The sequence below is a fragment of the Apteryx rowi genome, unplaced genomic scaffold (assembly GCF_003343035.1).
Source record: "Apteryx rowi isolate R43461 unplaced genomic scaffold, aptRow1 scaffold_741, whole genome shotgun sequence".
NCBI lineage: Eukaryota > Metazoa > Chordata > Aves > Apterygiformes > Apterygidae > Apteryx > Apteryx rowi.
In genome coordinates, this window is record NW_020451029.1 from 339,088 (window position 1) to 358,873 (window position 19,786).

Here is a 19,786-nt window from a genome sequence, read left to right on the forward strand (position 1 = left end):
AACTTAGGAAGCCTATAGCCTGGACAAGCACAGGGTTAGAACAGAAAACGGCTATCTGGAGAACAAAAAATAGCTATACAATTATATGTGCTGTATTGTGCTCCTGAGAGGATGACCACAGCCTGGATATCTTTGTGCTGATGCTGTGTTATCAGGCTCCTGCAGATCCATTTATGTGTGTCTGCACTGCCCACCATGGGATATGGGTCTGGGAGGGCTTGTTATTAGCTCAGAGTTGTTCTCCTAAAGCAAGAAGATGGTGAAAGAAAGGGAGCTGGATCATTGCAGCTGTTCAGGTTACAGCACAGCCTCAGAAATGTTTTTTTTGTCACATTTGAAGGAGTGATAAAGTGTAGTGTAGGGGGCTGCAGCAGTGAGGGGAGGAGGAGAGCAGTATTTGAGCTGGCTTCACTGCTGGACCCAGGATGGGGTGATTCTTAACCTTTCATCAGAGCAGCTATTGGGAATAAATGTTTAGTTTGCCCTTGCTGAGGGTCTTTGTGAGCCAGCTCCAAGCTATGTTCAGCACACAATAATGATACTGGTGACATTTCTTATATTGTCTTTGGAATGCAAGGACATTTCATTCATTCATTTATTAACTGTGGTCCATTTTTATTCAGTCACAATTTCATTGTCTTCAGCTTTTTATATCTGATGGCCCTGAAGACTCCCTACGTTTATTCCTTCTTTCCTGCCACCCACATTTCCCTTTCATTCTTATGTGCTTAGTGCATGAAATGGAAGAGACACTGAGTTCCTCCATTTATTTGGAGAGAATTTCATACTGTTTTGCAAGTGGAGCTGCCCCCACCTTGCTTTTATTCCCATTACTCAGCTGTTCGCTGTGTTTGCAGATGGGATGTCCTTCCACCTTCCCCTTGAGCCTGGGTAGAGTAACTGATGTTTGTTCTTTCTTAAAGGTGCTTTTGCTTGTGACCTATTTTTTGCTGAATACAACCTGTAATTGTATATTCATGTGAAATTCCACCATGCCATTATATGCTCCCTGTGTGGGAGTGTATGCCAGTGACAGGACAAGAAGTGAACCACTTGTAGGATTGGGTTTTTGGGGRGGAATTTTTTTCTTTCACATTTTTGATTGAATTTCAGTGAGTTGGAAGTAAACATTCTGAATAAGGAAGGTTTCTGATTCACTGAAGGACCTGGCTCCTCCTAAGCAGCTGAGAATAGGTGCTAGCATAAAAATTGGGAATAGAAATGCATTTAGGTGATCTGTTCCTTTTCTCTGCATTACTCCTTACAATATACTTGTTAGTAATACTTCATAAATGGCAGATTTCAGTCTGTATTTGGACTGAAATCTGAACCAAATTATGACCAGCCTTTTCATTCCCCCACCATCTACTTGACATGTGGTATCCCCCTCGTATTCCTGAACTTCTTACCATTCTTTTGGGGTGTCTGCACAGCCCTGCAGAGATTCTCAGCAGTAAAGGCAGCATGTGGTGTCAGAGTGGCCATGCTCCTGCCTGCCTGATGAATGCTAGTAATGCTACCTAGTGGGCTSTAGTAAAACCTAGCAGACATTAATATGTTTCTCTAGTGGACATGCATGAAAAAATGAGTATCTGTGCACTAAATCATTTTCAATCCTCCTTTATTCAGACTGATTCCAAGAACCAAGTTTTCATCCTTCTCTTGGCAAATTAGTCCAAGTTCTTAGGATTTGTGTTTAGGTTCATACACAATTTTATGAAGAAAACCATTCTGTCCTGGCTACCTGTTATACTTTCTGGCGCCTCAATGAATAGCTTAGTTCCTCTTCTGTTTATGTCCTTTTTAAATATTTGGTATGATAATATCTTCTGTTTAGTTCCTTAATTCCACAGCAAGGCTGATAAGATAGGTCAGCTGTGTTTTTCAAGCTGTATATACATTTATCTTCCTGTATTTAGTTTGTAATTCTTCCATGAAAGTAACTTACTAGAGAGGGAAGGCCCTCTTTAAATGTTTTTCTTTCTGTTACAGCACTCAAATGTAGGTACAGTATGCCACAAACACTGTGAGTTCAACTGATAGCAAATAATCTGCATCAAATCTGACTAACAGAAAAATGCTCTTTAAATCCACTTTATACTTTAAGAATGTCCTACTTAGGGTTTCACAAGACTTCGTGAACAAACATCGCAGCTTGCTGCTGAAAGGGAACTGTTCTGATTTCCTCTCCCCTTCCCCATGAGATCCTGCCACATCATTTGCGCTGGCTGCAGTGTATTTTTGGACAATTTGGCGGTGGCAGAGGGAGAGGGGATCATTTTATGCCATTTTAATTGGTTGAATTGTCTCAATGAAGGGTCTGAAAAAAGCCCGATCTGATGCGAGGGTGGAGCAGGATCCTTGAATGATGGCCAGGAATGGGCTGGGAGGAAGGAAAATGTTAGAGGGAGGGAAGAGGAATGAAACTTCCCCTTTTAGCAGCTGTGAGCTGTTGTGTTCCTCAGTTGCATGTGAAACTGTCTTAGGCTGATGTGGAATAAACTTGTTGGCAAATTCTGTTGATTGCAGTCACAAATGGAGAAGGGATGTTTTACCAACTCTCTAGTCTGTGACAGAGAGGGAGGGCAAACACAAGGGAATAGGAGTAGGATGTACATGTGAGAGGAGTACATGCACACAAGTTGTGTTACCATTGCTTTTAAAAGTGTACCAGTTCCTTTGGAAGCATGTTGAGATGTTTTTTATTAATTGCTATGATTTAAGTAATGCAACTCTGTAAATGATACCAGGTCATGTTCAAGCCCATCCTAGCTGCCCTGCTATCGCAGAAGAAACCATCACAGAAAAAAAAAGACATTTTAAGTGACYCAAGCACCTGCAGGCTTCCCTTGAAACAACACCATTGTGAATATAGTTTCACATTCAGTCTTGCAAAATGGGATGGCCCTTTTTCCTGCTTGAACCATACTGCTTATTCCTGTCTTCTCCTTTACAAACTGGGCAAAAAACAAAATGATGAATTTTCAGCTGAGTTAGTTCCCTCATTGACTCATCAAGTAGTTTTTTTATGCCACACAAACAATGGTAGGAATGAGCAAGAGACTGAAAAGCAAAACTCCCCTTTATGGTAGCAACCTATGCTTTGGTCTGGCAAAAGTGACCATGAACCACAGGCTTGGATTGAGTCTTCAGATACTTTTTGGCAGTAGGGTCTGCTTAAGGAGCTACTGCCCCTGCACTGACCCCTCAGCTGTGCTGCGGGCAAGAGTGCTGGGTGAATTGCATTGGAGAGTTAACTTCAACTCAAATCCTTTTCTTGTCTGGGGTGGTATGTTTGTTTTGCTTTGTTTTGTTTGATGTTCATATCAGTTCCCTGTTCTGATTTCCCCACATGATCTCACCAACAATAGTACATGCCCAGCTAAGCCTGTCATTTCCTAATGTTTATTTTGGAGGGTGYTGCTCTTATGTTCCAGCTTACCGGAGGACGATGAGGTTGCTCATTGCCTGCCCATCCCTTCCATGTTATTGGTACAACTGTCTGAGGCTATGTGGTAACTTGGATTAGGGAACTGATTCAGATTAAAAATAACCCGTGTGTAACTTTTTTTTTTAATGTACCAGAAGAAGGATGTCTGCCCACAGTATAATACCATCACTGCTCTGCAGAGCAAGTGATATCTGATGACATTGTCTTTGTATAGATCATTCCACGTGAAGATAAGTAAATGATGCAAAGTATGGGCATTTTCTTAGATTCTAGTTTTCTTAGGCCAGTTTCACTGGCATGCAACCTCATATAACTCTGGATTGCTGAAGACAGAGGTGGTCAAGCTTTAATTTTCCCCTCCCTGGCTTCCTTCCTTTCCCTCTTCTAGCATCCTAGAGACTGTACAGCAAGGTGAGTTGTCTTCTGTCAGAGCCATGACTTGAAACAACTCTGGATTTTTATTTTCCCTCCCTTTTTTGTAAATGGAGGAGGAAGGAAGAGAGGTAACTTTTTTTTAAGATTAGCTGGTTGACTGTGCTGCTGCATGTTGGTAGATCGAATGTAAGGAAAGTGTTGGGAGCACACATTCTAGATGGTATGTGTGGAACTGCCCTTTTGTGGCTGTTTAGTTTCACTAAGCTATGCATACCCTGAAGCCACACCACTGGTGTAACTTGGTTTATTAATGCTAGCTTCTATGATCTTTGAGTAGGGGCAGGTAAACAGCATGCAGAAAACCTTCCTCTTCTTAGGAACATTAACCAAACTACCAGCACTTACTTTTTCATGGAAAATGCTATCCTCAAACTCTAATGTAAAAAATTACAGGAAATTCTCCCTATTTCCAACAACTCCCCAGAAAAGGAATTTTATTACAAGATTAACTACCTTGGTATTTTTTTCTAAAACTGTACAGTCCTAGCATGCCAAGAAAAAGAACGTTGATAATTATGTAGATCTCTTAACTTTCACCTTATTAAAGCTTTTGGTGACTAAAAATGGACTTAAATTACATATTGAGTCAGCCCAATGGTATATTTAACCTCATATTCTGTCTCTAACCATGCCAGTAGCAGGATGCGAGTTAAGGTTGTGAACCTAGTTGCTTTCTGTGATCTGCTCCCTTCATATTTCCTCAGCATTCACACTTACACTACAGATGTTAGAGGTTACGTCTGCACTTAGTCCTTTTAGTACATGTATATGGGCCATGTGTTTTTTAATCTTTTTTTGAACCTGCTGATACTGCCGGTCTTCACAACCTCCTGTGGCAGCAAGCTCAAGAAATTCACTGCCAGCTGAATGAAGAGATGTATTCTTTATACGTTTTGAACTGATCTCTTACTGTTTTTATCAAGTACCCCCCAGTCTTCTTTTGCAGAATTTAATAACAGTTTTGCATTCAGCCTGACCACTGCTTTCATGGTTTTGTAGACTTTGATCATAATTCCTCTTGGCCTTTTTCTGTCCAAACTGRAGAGTCCTTGCCTTGTAAGACAGCAGCTCATTCTCCTTGATCATTTCACTTGTCCTTTTCTGCATTCCTTGATTCTGTGTCCATTGTAAGATGAATATCAGAACTGCGCACAGTACCCTGCATGTGGGTGCATTAAGCTTTTTCTGTGGTGGCAGAATGATGCCCTCTGCCTAGTTCACAGTCCTGCTTCTGATAATGCTCAGTGTTTTCTGACTGCTGCAGTGCATTTAGTCAGTGATTTAAGAGAGATCTGTCAACAAGGACTCCACATCTTTCCTGAGTTGTAACTTAAAAATGAACTCTACCATCTATCTCTCTATCCTTATTTACTACTTGCCCAGACTCAGCTTGGTGAAAATGTTACAGAGTTGCCAACTTGAAGTGTATTTCAGAGCTCTAATATTTTGTTGTGTCAACTTGGAGGAAGGTGTAATATAATAATAATATGGAAATAGGGAATAATCAATTACATTGGAATGTAAATGTGTAAAGAATTTTGAATTTCTTAGCTATTATTCTTTGGCCAGGTTAGAGAGGTCTGYGAAGAAAAATGCCTGGTCAGGGCTAAAAAAATAAGTGCTGAGTGAGCTATAACCACAAGAACTGATGCTTCTAGGTCTTCCTCAAATATGTTAGGAAAACATTCCATTCCAACCAATTGCAGCGAGCTGAGTCATGAGGCATTTTGCTGGGTATAATGATAGGACAAATACATGACAAAATAAACTTTAATCTTTCTTGGAAAGTTTTCCTGAGTGTTTCTCCAACGAAGTTCTGAATAACTGGCTTAGCTGTTTTGATGGGATCTTTTGAAAGCAAATGCACATACCTTTGTCCCTCTCCATGGTTTGGGGGACTCTTAAAGCTCTGGGCCTGCTTTTTAAATGGCTTCCTCTGTGCAAGTCTCTTGTGTGTGTTTTGGGCAAAGTACGCTGTGGCACAATGAAGGCAAAGCTTTGAGAAGGAACAGACCTAGTGGCAGATAATGTAGGTTCGTGGAGCTCCAGCTGGTGGAGTTGGGAGGCAGAGGGCCCTATGAAGGGAATGTGTAGCAAACAGTCCTAGATATTTTCTACTACTTGCATTGTTTTGTTGTTTGTGTGTTTTCACGGCAGTATTTGTGTCTGGTGAAAACCCAGCTTGGAAGATGTCATGTAGGAGTAGGATGCTTGGAAATACTGCATATTCAGTTAGAATAAAATCATCTTGTGAGTGTAGACTCTTGTTAGATATAATATTGCATCTGAGGCTTATTTGTATCCATAATATGACTGCTGTCTTAGTCCCAAGTGGCATTTATAAAGAATCTATTTATCTGTCACAAAGTTTCTTTAGGAGGTCTGTATTTTGGATAGTGCTATTTAAGTAGTTTCCTCACTGCCCAGAAATAAGCTTTCCTAATGCAGATCAACAGCATGAACAATACCTGCAAACCTAATATACATGTGAGAAACAGATCAGAAATGTCTTGGAAGAAGAGTGAGGTTTTTTGTTTTGTTTGTTTTTTTCCATCTTAGTTGATGGTGCACCCTGTCCTGAATAAGAGTAGTGCTTAAGAGTGTGAGTGCTAAAGCCAGGCTGTTGTGTTGGAACGACATCCTGTTACTCTAGGAGAGAACTCTGCAGGACAGGGTCCCTAATACTAAGGAGATTAATGGTGTATAAATGTTGCAATTGAAATTAACTGGCATGCTGAATACTGCATTTCACAGTTAATGTGGGAGATCCTCTTGGCTTAATTGTATGCTTACAGGCTGTTTCTTGGTAGGTGCTTAAGTCATTATTTAGAATGGATAAACAAAATGGGACTTTTGATTGGGGAACAGCTAACCCTTTTAAAGTTTTGGTTAGCCTGCTGTGTTAGAAACTTGATGCTTTGAATACTTTYAGATAAAAGGCATAGGCAGTTTTCCATAAGCCTTCGTCTAAATCAGGATTTGAAGACTAGCTGTCTGTGTCTCTTGATAGCAGTGATTAAATTTACAGTATTGGGCAGACTTATGTTATGTACTTTGCTCTGAGCCAGGCATGATTAGACAGAGAAAAGTCTTAGCTTTCCATGTGCTGTGGGCTGTGACATGTGTTGGATCTTTGGGTCTGCAAGCTTTGGTGTCTCAGACTCTTTCTGGTAAATGAGCAGAAAGACCCTAAACAAAACTGCCCGCGATGCTTTTGTGTACTACGTAGGTTGTTTTTTTGTGCTATTTTCTGTGTAATCTGCTGACATATAGTCACTCTGGAGAATACTTTTGTTTTTTATCTGTATGTAGTGTCTGAACTTCAGCAAGGTTTCTAAAACTAGAAGAAACGTTATCAGCTTTCCCCTTTCCCCTTGTTTTTAAATTCCTCTGACTATAGAGGAATAGTGCATTTATTTAACAGGGTATTTTCCACTTGCTAGCTTGGTTGTGGATTCAACCTGTGCCCAAGCAAAATGTGTTCTTGCATCATTACAAATTTGTTTTTAGCCTGCATGCTTGACTGTAGAGATTATTTCAGGTTAGGTCCAACTTTTTACGGGTTAGGGCTTCAACTTGTAACAAACCTGTTGTAGTTGAGTAAGCTGTGGAACGTGCTTTCAGCCTTAGGCAACTATAAGATAATGTAACTTTGGCTGTGGTGGACAGCTTGCTGCCACCAAAAAGGGAGAGGTATAATTCTTTTTTATGCTTCCCTTGTTTCCTGCCCCCCCCCCCCCCAATCCCTACCTTGCTCCCAGCTGTGTGGTTTCGCAGTCTTTCTTCTGTTAGCTCTGGGGCTGAACCCTTGCAGAGCTTGTTTTTGTATACTAACCCACCAAAAAACTCTTCCCTCTGTTCTTGTCAGTGCTGTTTTCTGCCAGGTTACTTAGTGAGACTGACCCATGGATGCATCTGCCAAGTGCTGGGACTGCTCCAAGGCAGAAAAGGGAGCAGGGAGGCAGGAGGGTGGTGGAGGGAGACACCCCCCCCCCTTTCAGTAGCACTCAGCTGTTCAGTAAACTCATCCTGTCTCCTGAGACCACAGCGTTTAGTGTAGCCTCCTTACACAAAGCCGAGTACCTTGTGTTTGCAGTGGACTAAGAGTGTTTGCACACTGTGCAAACATCTGGACTGTGGTCCAGATGAAGTGAGTTAATTTGTTAAACCACAGACTCATTTGTAACTGATTTGGTAGTTCATGCTAGTTAGTGCAAGAAATGTATGAGAAACTGAGCTGCTTTTAAACTCCTTAAAGTTATGCTGTTGAAAAATAAACTGGTGTGAGTGCTCTTATTTATGTTTAAGAATGGTTTATTTTTCTTAGCTCCAGCCTTTTCCAAAGAGTGTCATCTGGCTTTCACTTTTGGATATGATTTGGACAATTTAAGTGTTGCCTGACTCCCTACCTGTTTTTAATATTGTTGCATGCTGGGATTTGCTGCCTCCCAGCTGATGGAACTGTGCGCATGTGTGTGTGCATGCGTATGCGTATGTATGTGTGTGCATGCATACTCTGGCCTAACACAGCACAGATCCAGTGGTTTACCTCCAAGTGTTGATGGAGGTAGATTTAACCAAAACTGTGTGACTGTCCTGAAGCAATTACTTTCATTCAGCTCCACAAACCCAGGAGGTGGTAACAGTTTAAGCCACCACAGCTGTTTGCAAAGTGAGTTTGTTTCAATGCTGAGTAAAATTAAACTGCACAGATGCGCTATTGCTGCTTCACGCAGATGCCTTAGACTTGGTATTCTGGCAGGCAGGCAGTGGCACAGCCGGGAGGGGACTGCTGAGGACTGATAGGTTTGCTTGTGTATTTAAGCAAAGCTCCGGGGTGGGGGGGGGGGGTGGGGGGAGTCTTTTGTACCTCTTGTGTTGTCTGACAGCTTACTTATTTCAGTGAAAGTGAAGAAGTGTTTGTGGGTGGAGGGTGATCTTGTGGATAGCTGAACCAATCCTACGGAGGACTTAGGTACCAGGAAAGAGACAATGTAACAGAGTTTATTTTGGAACTGCTTGACCTGGTTTCAAGCAGGACTCATCCTGTTTTTAGCATCTTGTATTTGAGATGTATGTAATTGGGGGCAGGAAGGATGAAAGGAAATTGGGAAGAATTGCCTGAAAAGAAATGCAGACTGATTTGTTTGGCTAAATGTCAGTCTGCAGAAAGCCTGCAGCATGGTCTTTAGAACAGCTTTACCAGAAAAGATGATTTTTCATTTAAAACACTTGATTAACTCATATCTCTCAAACCATTATGGATTCTTCAGATTCCTTTGAGGTATTAGGGTATGGGCCCGCGAACGAGCTGCCGAGCCATAAACTAAGGTGCGAGTGTGCATTGCGCTGAGGATGTGTGGTCCTGTGGTGAACAGGAGGCAGCTCGCTCCAAGAGGGGCAAGCTCTCCTACGCTAACCACAGGGTAAGACCCTGCACATGGGCACTGACCACAAGGTTGTGGGTGCGCTGTAAATGCACACTGTGGCTTACACCATAGTAGCTTTTTCATCTGCCCAGAGCCTTAGTTTAATTGAACATCTTATGCAAGCTTAACCAAAAGAAAATGTTTAATGCCTCCTCTTTCTGCCAGCAGGATAAGAATAACAACTTAGGGCATGTTTGAACTTTACTTAACGCTTAACAGCAGTGCTTTTTGACTTTGCGGAGTCGTGGTGGCAGAGCTCAGTCACTGGTTCCAGTGGTTTAAGTCAGCCTGTTCTCATTATAGAAAATGGAGAGCCAGTGGGATAAAATTTAAATGCTGCAGATGTTTAATGACAGGTTTCAGCAAACTTACGAACTCCTCAACTATGTAGCACAAAATCAGAGTCAGACATCATGGCCAGTTACTTACGTCTGTTACACAGGATATTTCAAAGAAATATCCAGAAGTTGCCAATGGAAGCTAAACTTTGAAAAATATGAAGTCATTCTTGCAATGGTTCAGATCTGTTAAATATCATGTGAACAGCCACCTATTCCTTGAGGCCRGTGTTAGCATGCCTAAATGGGGAAAATGTTGTATACATGTTAGCCTGCATGTGAAAAGGCAGAAGCTTTTGCACAGAGGCAAGGGAAAGCACTGCTGCTGGTTTAGTGTGGGTTCTGTTCAATGCATTTTTCAAGTCTTTGAGTCTTAAAGAAAACCTTTTGGATTTTTCTCTTTCAGAATCGTAATGAGATAAAGAACGGAGCAATCCTTCGATTAACAACATCTCCAGTGAGTTACCTTTCTGTTCATCTCTCCCTTCGCAAAGTAGAAAGTGAAGATTTGATTAGCAGAATTGCAATGGACTGATGTGGGCAGGGCTTGTTATTGTTGTTGATTTTGTTCTTAACTGTAGCCCCATTGTATCCCACAGTCTCTCTGCAAAGGAGGATGATGGTGCAGTCACAAGATGACTGTGTTGATGTATGTGTTGATCTCTTTTTTTTCAGTTACAGGGGCAGGGGTGGTGTCTCTGAGTGAAATTTTGTGGTAGGGCTGGCACAGCTGGGTGTTTTTCTGTCTCTGACTTCTCTCCCACTGGGGGCAGCCTTCATGTCCACGGTACCTCTGCTTAACTGCTGGCATTGCAGCCTCACTCATGTGCTCCTTTCCTGCCCCTAACTCAGAACCAGGAGAAGGGGCTGGTGGTTGAATAAAGGGAGAGCTCTGCTGGGCAGCTCAGGTCAGAGCTTTCCTCCTGTCTAAGTTTCTGCTGAGTGAGCAGCAACTGTGATGTTTGGCTTTGCTGTTTTTATTGTTTCGTGTTTATTCAATGTTACCTCCTTGCCAGCTCCTCAAAAAGCATGGCAGAGTCACTGGTTGCTTTGTAATGGCCTGTTCCCCTGCTGAGTTGAGCAGTACTGTTGCCACATGCTGGAAGCTTTTATTAACCCCAGAAGACATATGTCTTGGGCAGCAGTGATCACATTTCCTTACTGACGAATGTAGTGTGCCGTTAAAATGGTTTACCTCTGTGTGGTGGTGTTTTAGCCTCTGCAGATTCAAAGCATTCTTATGGGCAAATTCTGTCTTCGTCGTTCTGCTGCTCACTTGAATARGCGAGACAGAGCTGGGGTGGTTTAACTTCTGGCTTCTGTTGAACCCACTAAAAGCGTGCAGTCAGTTACTGCCATGATATGTGGAAATTTGTCTACCTAGAAGCTGCACAGAGGCCACAGATCCATTTTGGATGGATCACTATTCAGCTAGTAGATCCTAGCCTCAAAGGAAAGAAACAAGAAGTGTACGATGCTAACTTCCCAAGTCCTCCAGACATGGAATGCATTCCCACTCTTCCCCAGCCTGCTTAACTTAATGAAGATGTAGGCCAGACATAGGAGGTAGCTGAATTTGTAAGCAGGTTCATGTGTAAGTAGAAATTGAAGAAGTCAATATGAAAACATGTGCATACGTTGGTTTTGATTGTGTCTGCAAAATTCTTCTACAAGAGTATAGCTTTTTAATAGAAAGCACATCTAAGTAGCAACCAACTGGGGAAAGATGAGATACTTCCCATTATCATTTATCWTCTTTTTTCAGTGGTCATATACAGAGCTTTACAGCCATGAGAGTAAACAGCAGTTTAAGACCATGGCTCTTTCAGAATCTGCATGACTCCAGAGCCTCTTGCTGTATGTCACCAGAATAGCCTAGTACCTGGGAAACCACTTCCCTGTGAATTAAAACCTGTTTGGTGGACCTTCCTCAGAAACGGACAGTCCCAGCACCAGCTCTTTCTATCTTTTGAGATTGCTTAAGAACAAATATCCACTCCACTGAGAAAGGGCTAGCTACTGCCCAAACTTGGGATCTCATGAAATCAAAACATCTGTGGTTCATCAAGAAACAGCATGGTCCAAGCTCGCTGCATCATTCTTTTGTGTAACCACAGCAGTGACTCATGGAATCCTTCCCTGTCTCAAAACCCGCAACTGGTTGCACCATGCAAAACTGTAGTGAGGTTGTGCTGTGGCTAATCTGTGAAAATGGCTGTCTCTCTATCTTCATGATCACTTGTGGAACTGGAAATGTGACCGGCAAACAAAAGACAAACTTGGGATTTATAACACTTTCCACTAATAGCTGCGGGTAGGAAGGTGGGATTTTTGCACAAGTCTTCTGCTTTTCTGTTCCTTTGCCTTATGTTCAGTCAGCCAAGACAGGGGTTTTCAGGATATGAGAGTACTACCTGGTATCTGCCCTGGTTATAGACCACTCTGACTACATTTATGGATATATTCCTAAAGACCCTATTCTTCCATCCTGTCATGAGCTACAAGGCCAGTCTACTTTCTAGTCTTCAATATTGACATTTCTCCCTAAACTAGTACTTATAATCAAACTTTAAAAACAACAACAACAAAGAAACCTTTTGTCAATTTTTCCCCCAAATCAGGGGAGTAGTTTGGGTGGAGGTTTGAAAGGACTGGATTGTTTTTATGCCAGATTAAAGTATTCGTATTCTTTAAATTGTAGAGATCAAATGAAGTTCTGGATGTTCCCACCCTAGAATAGTATCTTTGCTTTTAAGGTACTGTTGAAGTGGTCATCATAGAGGTACCTAAAATAGATAGATTAAAGGCTTGCAAGCTGTGGTTTTTATACTGGTGACCCACACAAGGCTTGTCATTTACTCTGAAAAGCTAACAGGCCATCTGTTTCCGTTTTTCCTCTGAAATTCTGTCTGAGAGCAACAGTAGTTGGAGGAGATATGTGAAGAACAGACTGCATGATATATTCTTGCAAAATGGGGAAGATGCCTTCCTAGCTGCTTGAGCTGGATGGGAAATGTGTTTTTCATCCTGTGAAAATGTTAAGATTCTGAAATCTTCTTCCTTCCATCCCCCCCTTTTTTTCCTTTTCCTATCCTGCATCAGGATAAAACTGAAACTATCTCCTCCTTCCCCCAGAAAATGAAAATCACACCAAAAGCACTTTTTGGAGAGGCAGGGAAATTAGAAAAGAGGGAGAGGAGGAATGAAAGAAAGGAAGAAGAGCCACGTGCAGGTTGTCTGGAGCTTTAGAACACTTCCTCGAGATGTGGCCCTGTAATTCCAGAGTTGCCATAATCTGCCTATTTCCTTCCTATTGTGGGCAAAAAATCTGTCTTGAACTCAAAAAGCCTTTTGAGGAAACGTTTTTTTGCTTGAAGGGTTGTGAGGGATAATTTTGACTGATTCTGAAGACTGCATATACCTGAAATGCTTTTCTAATCTTAATTAACTGAATTTTAACACTGAAGATTGGTTGAGAAGGATGAGATGTGATCTTTTGGAGTTCTGTTGTCATTAGCCTCAAAATTCATATTCCTCATGTATCCAGAGCAGAGATTAAAAGAAAAAATAGTTTCATCTAGAAGAAGACAGGTAGCATTTTTGGATTTGCTTCTTTAAATTAGGATTAGAAATCTAACCCCTCAAATCTAAACGTTAAACACTTCCTTTTTTTTATCTCAAATTTAGATTTTGTATGTGTGTATGGAACCCTTTTTTCTCTCAATCATTGTGACATTGTGTTAGCAGAACTGCAGTTATGGTGCACTGCTAAATTCATTATAAATGCTTGCCTTCGGAGATTTATAACGTGTCTATTTTAAACTTCTTTGATTTAGAACTTCACAAACGCCAGTTGTCAGGCCTGGTGGGAATTTGAACTGTCTCTTTGTTTCCGTAGATCTGTTTGCAAAGTTTGTGTGATTCTCTGAAAGGCTGTTTTTTTCTAAACAATGCTATTTTTTTCTCTATTAACCACTCTTCACACAGACACTCTGTTTCCTAGGTAACTTGAGTACAGATTGAATTTCTCTCATATTATCTTTTTTCCCCATATCATCTTTCTTATTTATTTTTACTCTCCTATCATCTTTCTTAACAATTCTTTGAGCTATCGTGTTTTTACTGTTTTCCATGACCTATTTTCCCCCTTTGTCCATTTGCATTTCTGAAGGGACTCATCATATGTTTCTTGAGCAACGTGTTTTTTTTTTTCTCCCCGAACATATGTGAGAGTGAAATGCCAGATTGTTATTGTCTATTTTGTGATGCCCATATTCCAGTGGCTGGTGAGTAGGTGTATAAATGAGCTGTAATTGCTCCTGGGTGTGAGACTATTCCAAAAGGACAGTTCGGTCCTGCAATGCAGCAAGTAGAACTGAACCTTTTATTGTATGCAACTGTAGATTTATTTTGATCAGATCTTGCAAATCCTCCTTCTAATGACTAATCATTTTGAGAGGTTACTAAAATACTGGGAGAATTCAGCTGACAGAATGACTCTCTSTCTTTTCTCAATTTAATGGTTTTCAAACAGAATTGATTATCTGAACACTAGCTGTTTATTCAAAAGTAGMTTTTTGGATAGTTAGGAAAACATGGCTTGCTCATGAACTATACACTTCAGTCAATGTTCAGTCAATGGATAACCTCTTCTAATGTGGTATTTATTGTGCCTGATCATTTGCTTTTGTCGCATGAACATAATATTTTTTTTTGTCTCCTGCTTGGAGATTGGTTAAGTTCTCAACCCATAAATTGTTTATAGACAGCTGTATTAACATTTCTTGCATGATCACTCATATAAATAGAGGTGTTCACTGATAGTCATTATAGTATTTTCCCTGAATGCTTTTTCAGACATGAACAACTTGTTTTGTCATTATACCTGTCCTTATAGATCACATGTAAAAGAAATTGTAGGGTTTTTTAACTCATCTCTACTTATGCATCTAAATCCTATGTCTTTAATAAGTAAGAATTTGGGGGTCTGGTCTGGAATCTTCAATCTGTGGTTACTTAAATCTGTGTTCAACTGACTTAATCTTCATAAAGCTCAATAAATGCAAAAATATTTGCAGATTAAGCCTGTGGTTGTAATTACGTGTATCTTGTAATTGTGACTTAATTGTTATTAAAACCTATAGTAGGCTCACTGATCACTGAAGTCAGTAAGTGAATTTGATATGTGTTTGCACATGATACAGGAGGAAGATTTGGGAAGGGAGGTTGCTTTGTCTTTTTATAGGTAAAGGTTTAAGCTCATGTTTACAGATTTCTGAAGTCATATTGTGAATAGTAAGAAAAAATGATTATTTCAAATGAAATGGGAGGAAAAAATAATCAGTGCTCCTCTTGAAAATATTCATAAGTGACTACTGACTGCATAAACTCTTAGGTACATGTGTATAATACATATGCGCAAGCATCTGTAATACTTCTCATTGATTTTGTATGTCTCCAGATGTGACCATTTTCCTGTTCCTCTGTTTCTACCCCTATAACTGGGTATAGTGATTCAATAGGACTGCCTCGTGTATTATTTTTAGAGTTTTAAATATAGAAATTGTGCTTGCTGAGCATTATTATAAAAATCTTAATGCCTTTGCTAATTAAAATTGGATCTCATTCCTTAGCTGGCATCAGATGCCAGTCAGTCTTACCGGGTTTGTTAAACCTGGTTTGTATGTAATGATGATTATGTAACATATCCAGTCTTTCATTATTTTCTGAAGTACACTGAGTTGAAGGTGAGGTGGCAGTAACAAGTGAGGAGAAAGTAACAGTTTAAACCACCACAGCAGTTCATAAAGTGAGTTTGCTTCAACACTGATTTAAATTAAACCACACAAGTGAACTTATTTGGTGCAAAATTGTGTTTGGTAGTAACTGATGGTCTGCGTGCCCTGTTTTCTAGCAGAAAGATGAATGATGCAACTAACTTATCTACAGGGCAGACCAAAATACTCTTATTTCATTTACTTTTTGTAAAGAATAAAGGATAAAACTGTGATCACATAATGGTAGAACAGCTACAGATAACTTAAATCAATACAGTCCAAATTTCTCCCCGTAGCACATTAATATTTGATAGCATTTGGAATCCGTGTCCTCCCTTCTGCCCCAGCTCTCTGTGTTTTGTATTCTGTACCGAAACCCTCTGTGCTTCTGTGTAATAAGTAGTTTTCGAAGTTTCATGCACAAAGCATTCAATGCCAAAGAAGTGATGAGTTGGTCGGCAGAATCCCTTGTAGGATGATCTTGGGATTCCTAACCTCCAAAAGGCTATTTGAGTCTCTAAGCAAGTCACATCTTGGATTTGGGTCATTAGTTTTCTTTTTAAGCTGACARTCTCATCAAGCTGCTCCTCCTCTTAAGCACTGCTTAAGGGTAGCCTTCTCTGGCTGTACTTGGAGCAAGTCATTTAAGACTAGGCAAACAGCTTATGCCTCTTGACAGCCTTCTGAAACACTCAGGCTTTGACAGCACACATTTTACAAGCTTCCCTGTCTTCCTTTTCTAAACCTGAGAGCAGTTAATATGGCTGTTCGAGTAAATGGAAGACAGCATTTCTGTTAATTCCCTCATAATGGTTCTCCGTTGGGAAGGTTTTATATATTTATTTATTGTTCTTTGCTGAATGATATCTTAATAAGAGCAGAGACATGGCAGCTAGCTCCACTGTTACTTTAATGAGCTGCGCTTTCTACTGTCCATCCACTGATGGATTGTAAATCATTAAAATAGTTCCCTGGTAAGCACTCAGAGTATGTTTCATCTGGGTTTCATTTTTTAATGCAGTCATAAGTGAGCTGTACATTCCATAAGCACGTATGAGTGCTATGGCAACAAGAGCTAGGAGGTTTGTGAGAACTGCATGGTGTTCACTGAAGCAGTATTTTTACCCATCAGGCACTTGTGACAGCCAACATTACTTTTGGCCATGTTTCTGATGAGACATGTACCAGTATTTTTGCTGAGACAAATATTTTTTTACCCCTTTAATCAAGATCTGCTCTGCCAATATCAGTTCTTTTTTCTTCCAAGAATAGGAGGAACATGGTTTACTGGATRCAGTGGCTTGCAAAACTCAATGTACATAAAGTACTGCTGTGTAGAGCTTCTGACCAGTTAAGCCTTACGATTTCTTTTTTCTTGCAGTCTTCTGACACTTTGCTGATGGGGCATTAGCACTGGCATAGCCAGACAATGCCTGGGATGCTACTAAGTTTTATTTTATGTGTTCAAAATAGAGTCGAAACACTTTTATAATGCGATGTCTCTGTGTTATAATTTTTGTGCTCTGCAGAGGGGAGCCAGTGGTCACRGATTTAGGATTACAGTTTGTTTTTCTCATTGTTAGTTGCAAAGCTGACTTCACAGACACCAGGATTTCATATTTGACTTTTGCAAGGTTTAACATATATCTGTTAAAAGGTTGGTCCTGCTCATGCTGCTATTTTGCACTGTAGGTGGTTGTCCCTATGCTGGGGTTCTTTCTTTTCATATGTACTGGAAGTCTATCTGGGATGGCAGAAGTGATTCACCAGCCCAAGGTGTCTATGCTGGAGGCAGCAGTCTCTCCCAGAGAGAAGGGTGAACCTGACCATTAATAACCTGCTATTAATGTGTGTGTAGATGAAGTGTTTACACAGCAATAGCAGATACAATTTGAACTGGTTCCCACGAGGATGTTCCCCTGGCTCAGCTCACGAGTTGTCCCTTACTGGCTACTGGGCTACATAATGAGATTATCCTCCCCATCTATCTGGCCACAGCTCTGCTGCCAACCTTTACCTCCTCAGATTTGCTGGTTGAGCAGCTCAGGTGAGTACTGCTCAATCAGTGAACCAGGTATTTTGTTCATCTCTGCTGCTCTGGCTCATTTTCACTGAACGCAGGAGCCTTCAGAGAACTGACTGCCTATGGAGAGCTGAAAGGATTGTAACCTTCAGTAGGCAAATGGTGGCAGACAGTGAGGGGTGGGCTGGGGGTGGTAATCTTCCAGAACCACAGCAGGTGTGGGAGGACATGTCAGCAGATCTTAATGAGCTTAAACTAGGTTTGTGCAGCCATTTCTGAAATCAGAGGAACATAGCTGACTTGGCAGTGTTGAAGTCTTTTGAGACTGTTTCTTTTCTGAGAAACAGGAATTCAGGAATTCCTGGGCAGGAATTCAGGAGTTGCATGTTTTCTGAGAAACAGTAATGTTTTGAGGATGCCTTGCATCAGTGGATCTTCCTGAGTTACGATAGTGCGGAGTCTGAGAAGAAACAGCTCAGTAAAAGAGGTTGTATGGTGAGCTACAAGTTGGCTGTTGAACTTCTGATTCTTGTAGTAATAGTGGCTGCTCTGAATTTTTATAGCTGAATAGACCATGTTACTACTTTATTAAAACATTTCTTTCTCCAGAGCAGGTGAAGGAAGGAAAGGGTTGGAAGAAGTATTTTGTGGTTATCCTGGAAGCTGGAAGATAATGGGATCTATTTTTATTTCTTCCTTGGGCTTTAACAAATGATTTAGCCTATCAGCCTATTTATGTTTGAGAGAATTTTCTTTTGTTACCATTCAGACAGACATTCCCTTTAAAGAGGGAATGTATAAAGCATTGTTTCCCCATTATAGCTCAAACCAGTTGATGGAATAGGTAATTTATGGTGGCAGAAAAAGCTTTTGGATGACAGGTTTGTGCCTTTCTATAAATATGTAACTGCTATGGCTACACCACCCAGTACTTTAAGMATAGTAAGTCCAGGGGCTAAAAAATATTCTGTTTCTTTTTGATACTGTCTTAATTGAAGATGTTAACCATAACCWTATTAGCTAGAAGATATTTCTTCCCCTTACACACTCCTGCTCACCACATGGGTTCTGGCCAAACTGAGTGTTGAACTACATTTATTTTTGTCTGTAAAAATGGGAAGTAATAACCTTGCTGATCTCAGAGGATATTGGAACACTTAATTAGTATTTGTGAAGTAATCAAAATCATGTAGAGTTCATAGTGTTGTTATTTCCAGTCTTCCCTGTTTAAATGCTCATTTCCACTCCACTAAAAACCTTTACTGTCTGAGGATCTTGAAGTGCAGAGACGACCATCTCTGCAAAGAGTATATTCATTATTGAATAGAAAAGGAATTGTCTGTCAGCACAGCTTTTTCTTCTATCTTTCTTATTCTCTAGCAGAGAAAGAAAAAGCATGATCTCAGAGCAAGTAACTCTGAGCAGCATTTACCATTAATTTGATTTCCTAACAGCACATAGCTTCTCATTCACCTTTCATGCAGTGCAGGCAAGAAGTGAATTTTAGGAAACTGAATTTTGCAAGTATCTGCATATAGCAAGGAAGATTCTTTTGCTAACAAAAGTATTGGCTAGTTATTAACTGAAGCTTTGGATGTTGTGTTGTGGTAAGTAAAAGCATCAAATCGAAAATGTGAGATGTATTTTAAAGTATTTGTACAGCTAAACAGGAGACCAATTTAATACGCTGTTGAAACATCTCTTTAACTTTTTATCATCAGTGTTCATTTCAGATTTCACTGTTTCATCCTATATTTTTAGCATTAATAGGCCAAATAGCCTAATATATACGGTTATTGAACTAACATAGTATGTTTATGTGTTAATATAGTTTATGGAAAATAATCATTCCTATGCTCCTTGTAGAGAGTATATGAGTTTTTGAATTGAACTGTGAACAAAAATGGAAAGAAAGAGCTGGAGGAAGAGGAGGAAGCAGCAGAATGCCTGATGTTGTGCTCTGTTGATATAACTTGATTAGGACAATATATGGCTTTACTTGTTAAAGGTCATGAAAAGTTCATAAGCAGTGTAAGCATTGACAGAAAAAAATGCTGGCACKATTAGAGTGCAATTGTGTCTGAGGCGATCATCTGTTTTATTTTCRTTTCTACTTTTATTGATATGACACATAAGCTCTTCAAGCCAAAGGCTGTCTTCTGTTACGTTTGCATTTTGCCTGACACAATGGGATATCAATGCAAATAGTTATATATAACAACTATGGTGTAATAAATGATTAATATACTTCTGTAAAAGTAATCTGTATGTGAGCTACTTAAGTGTTTTAGAGAATGCAAGTGTTAAGTATGACCATTTCTTTAAGTTTCTTG

At 40.2% G+C, this 19,786-nt stretch overlaps 1 protein-coding gene across 1 annotated transcript in view; it reads left to right on the plus strand.

The window, feature by feature from the left end:
• The window catches only part of LOC112976552 (engulfment and cell motility protein 1), a gene marked incomplete at its 3' end in the record, with an annotated part of 75,285 nt that overhangs the window by 20,167 nt on the left and 35,332 nt on the right, over positions 1-19,786 (plus strand). The window contains exon 5 of the mRNA XM_026087931.1: positions 10,060-10,110. Within this exon, the coding sequence (XP_025943716.1) occupies positions 10,060-10,110 (51 nt within the window). The remainder of the gene's footprint in view (positions 1-10,059; positions 10,111-19,786) is intronic.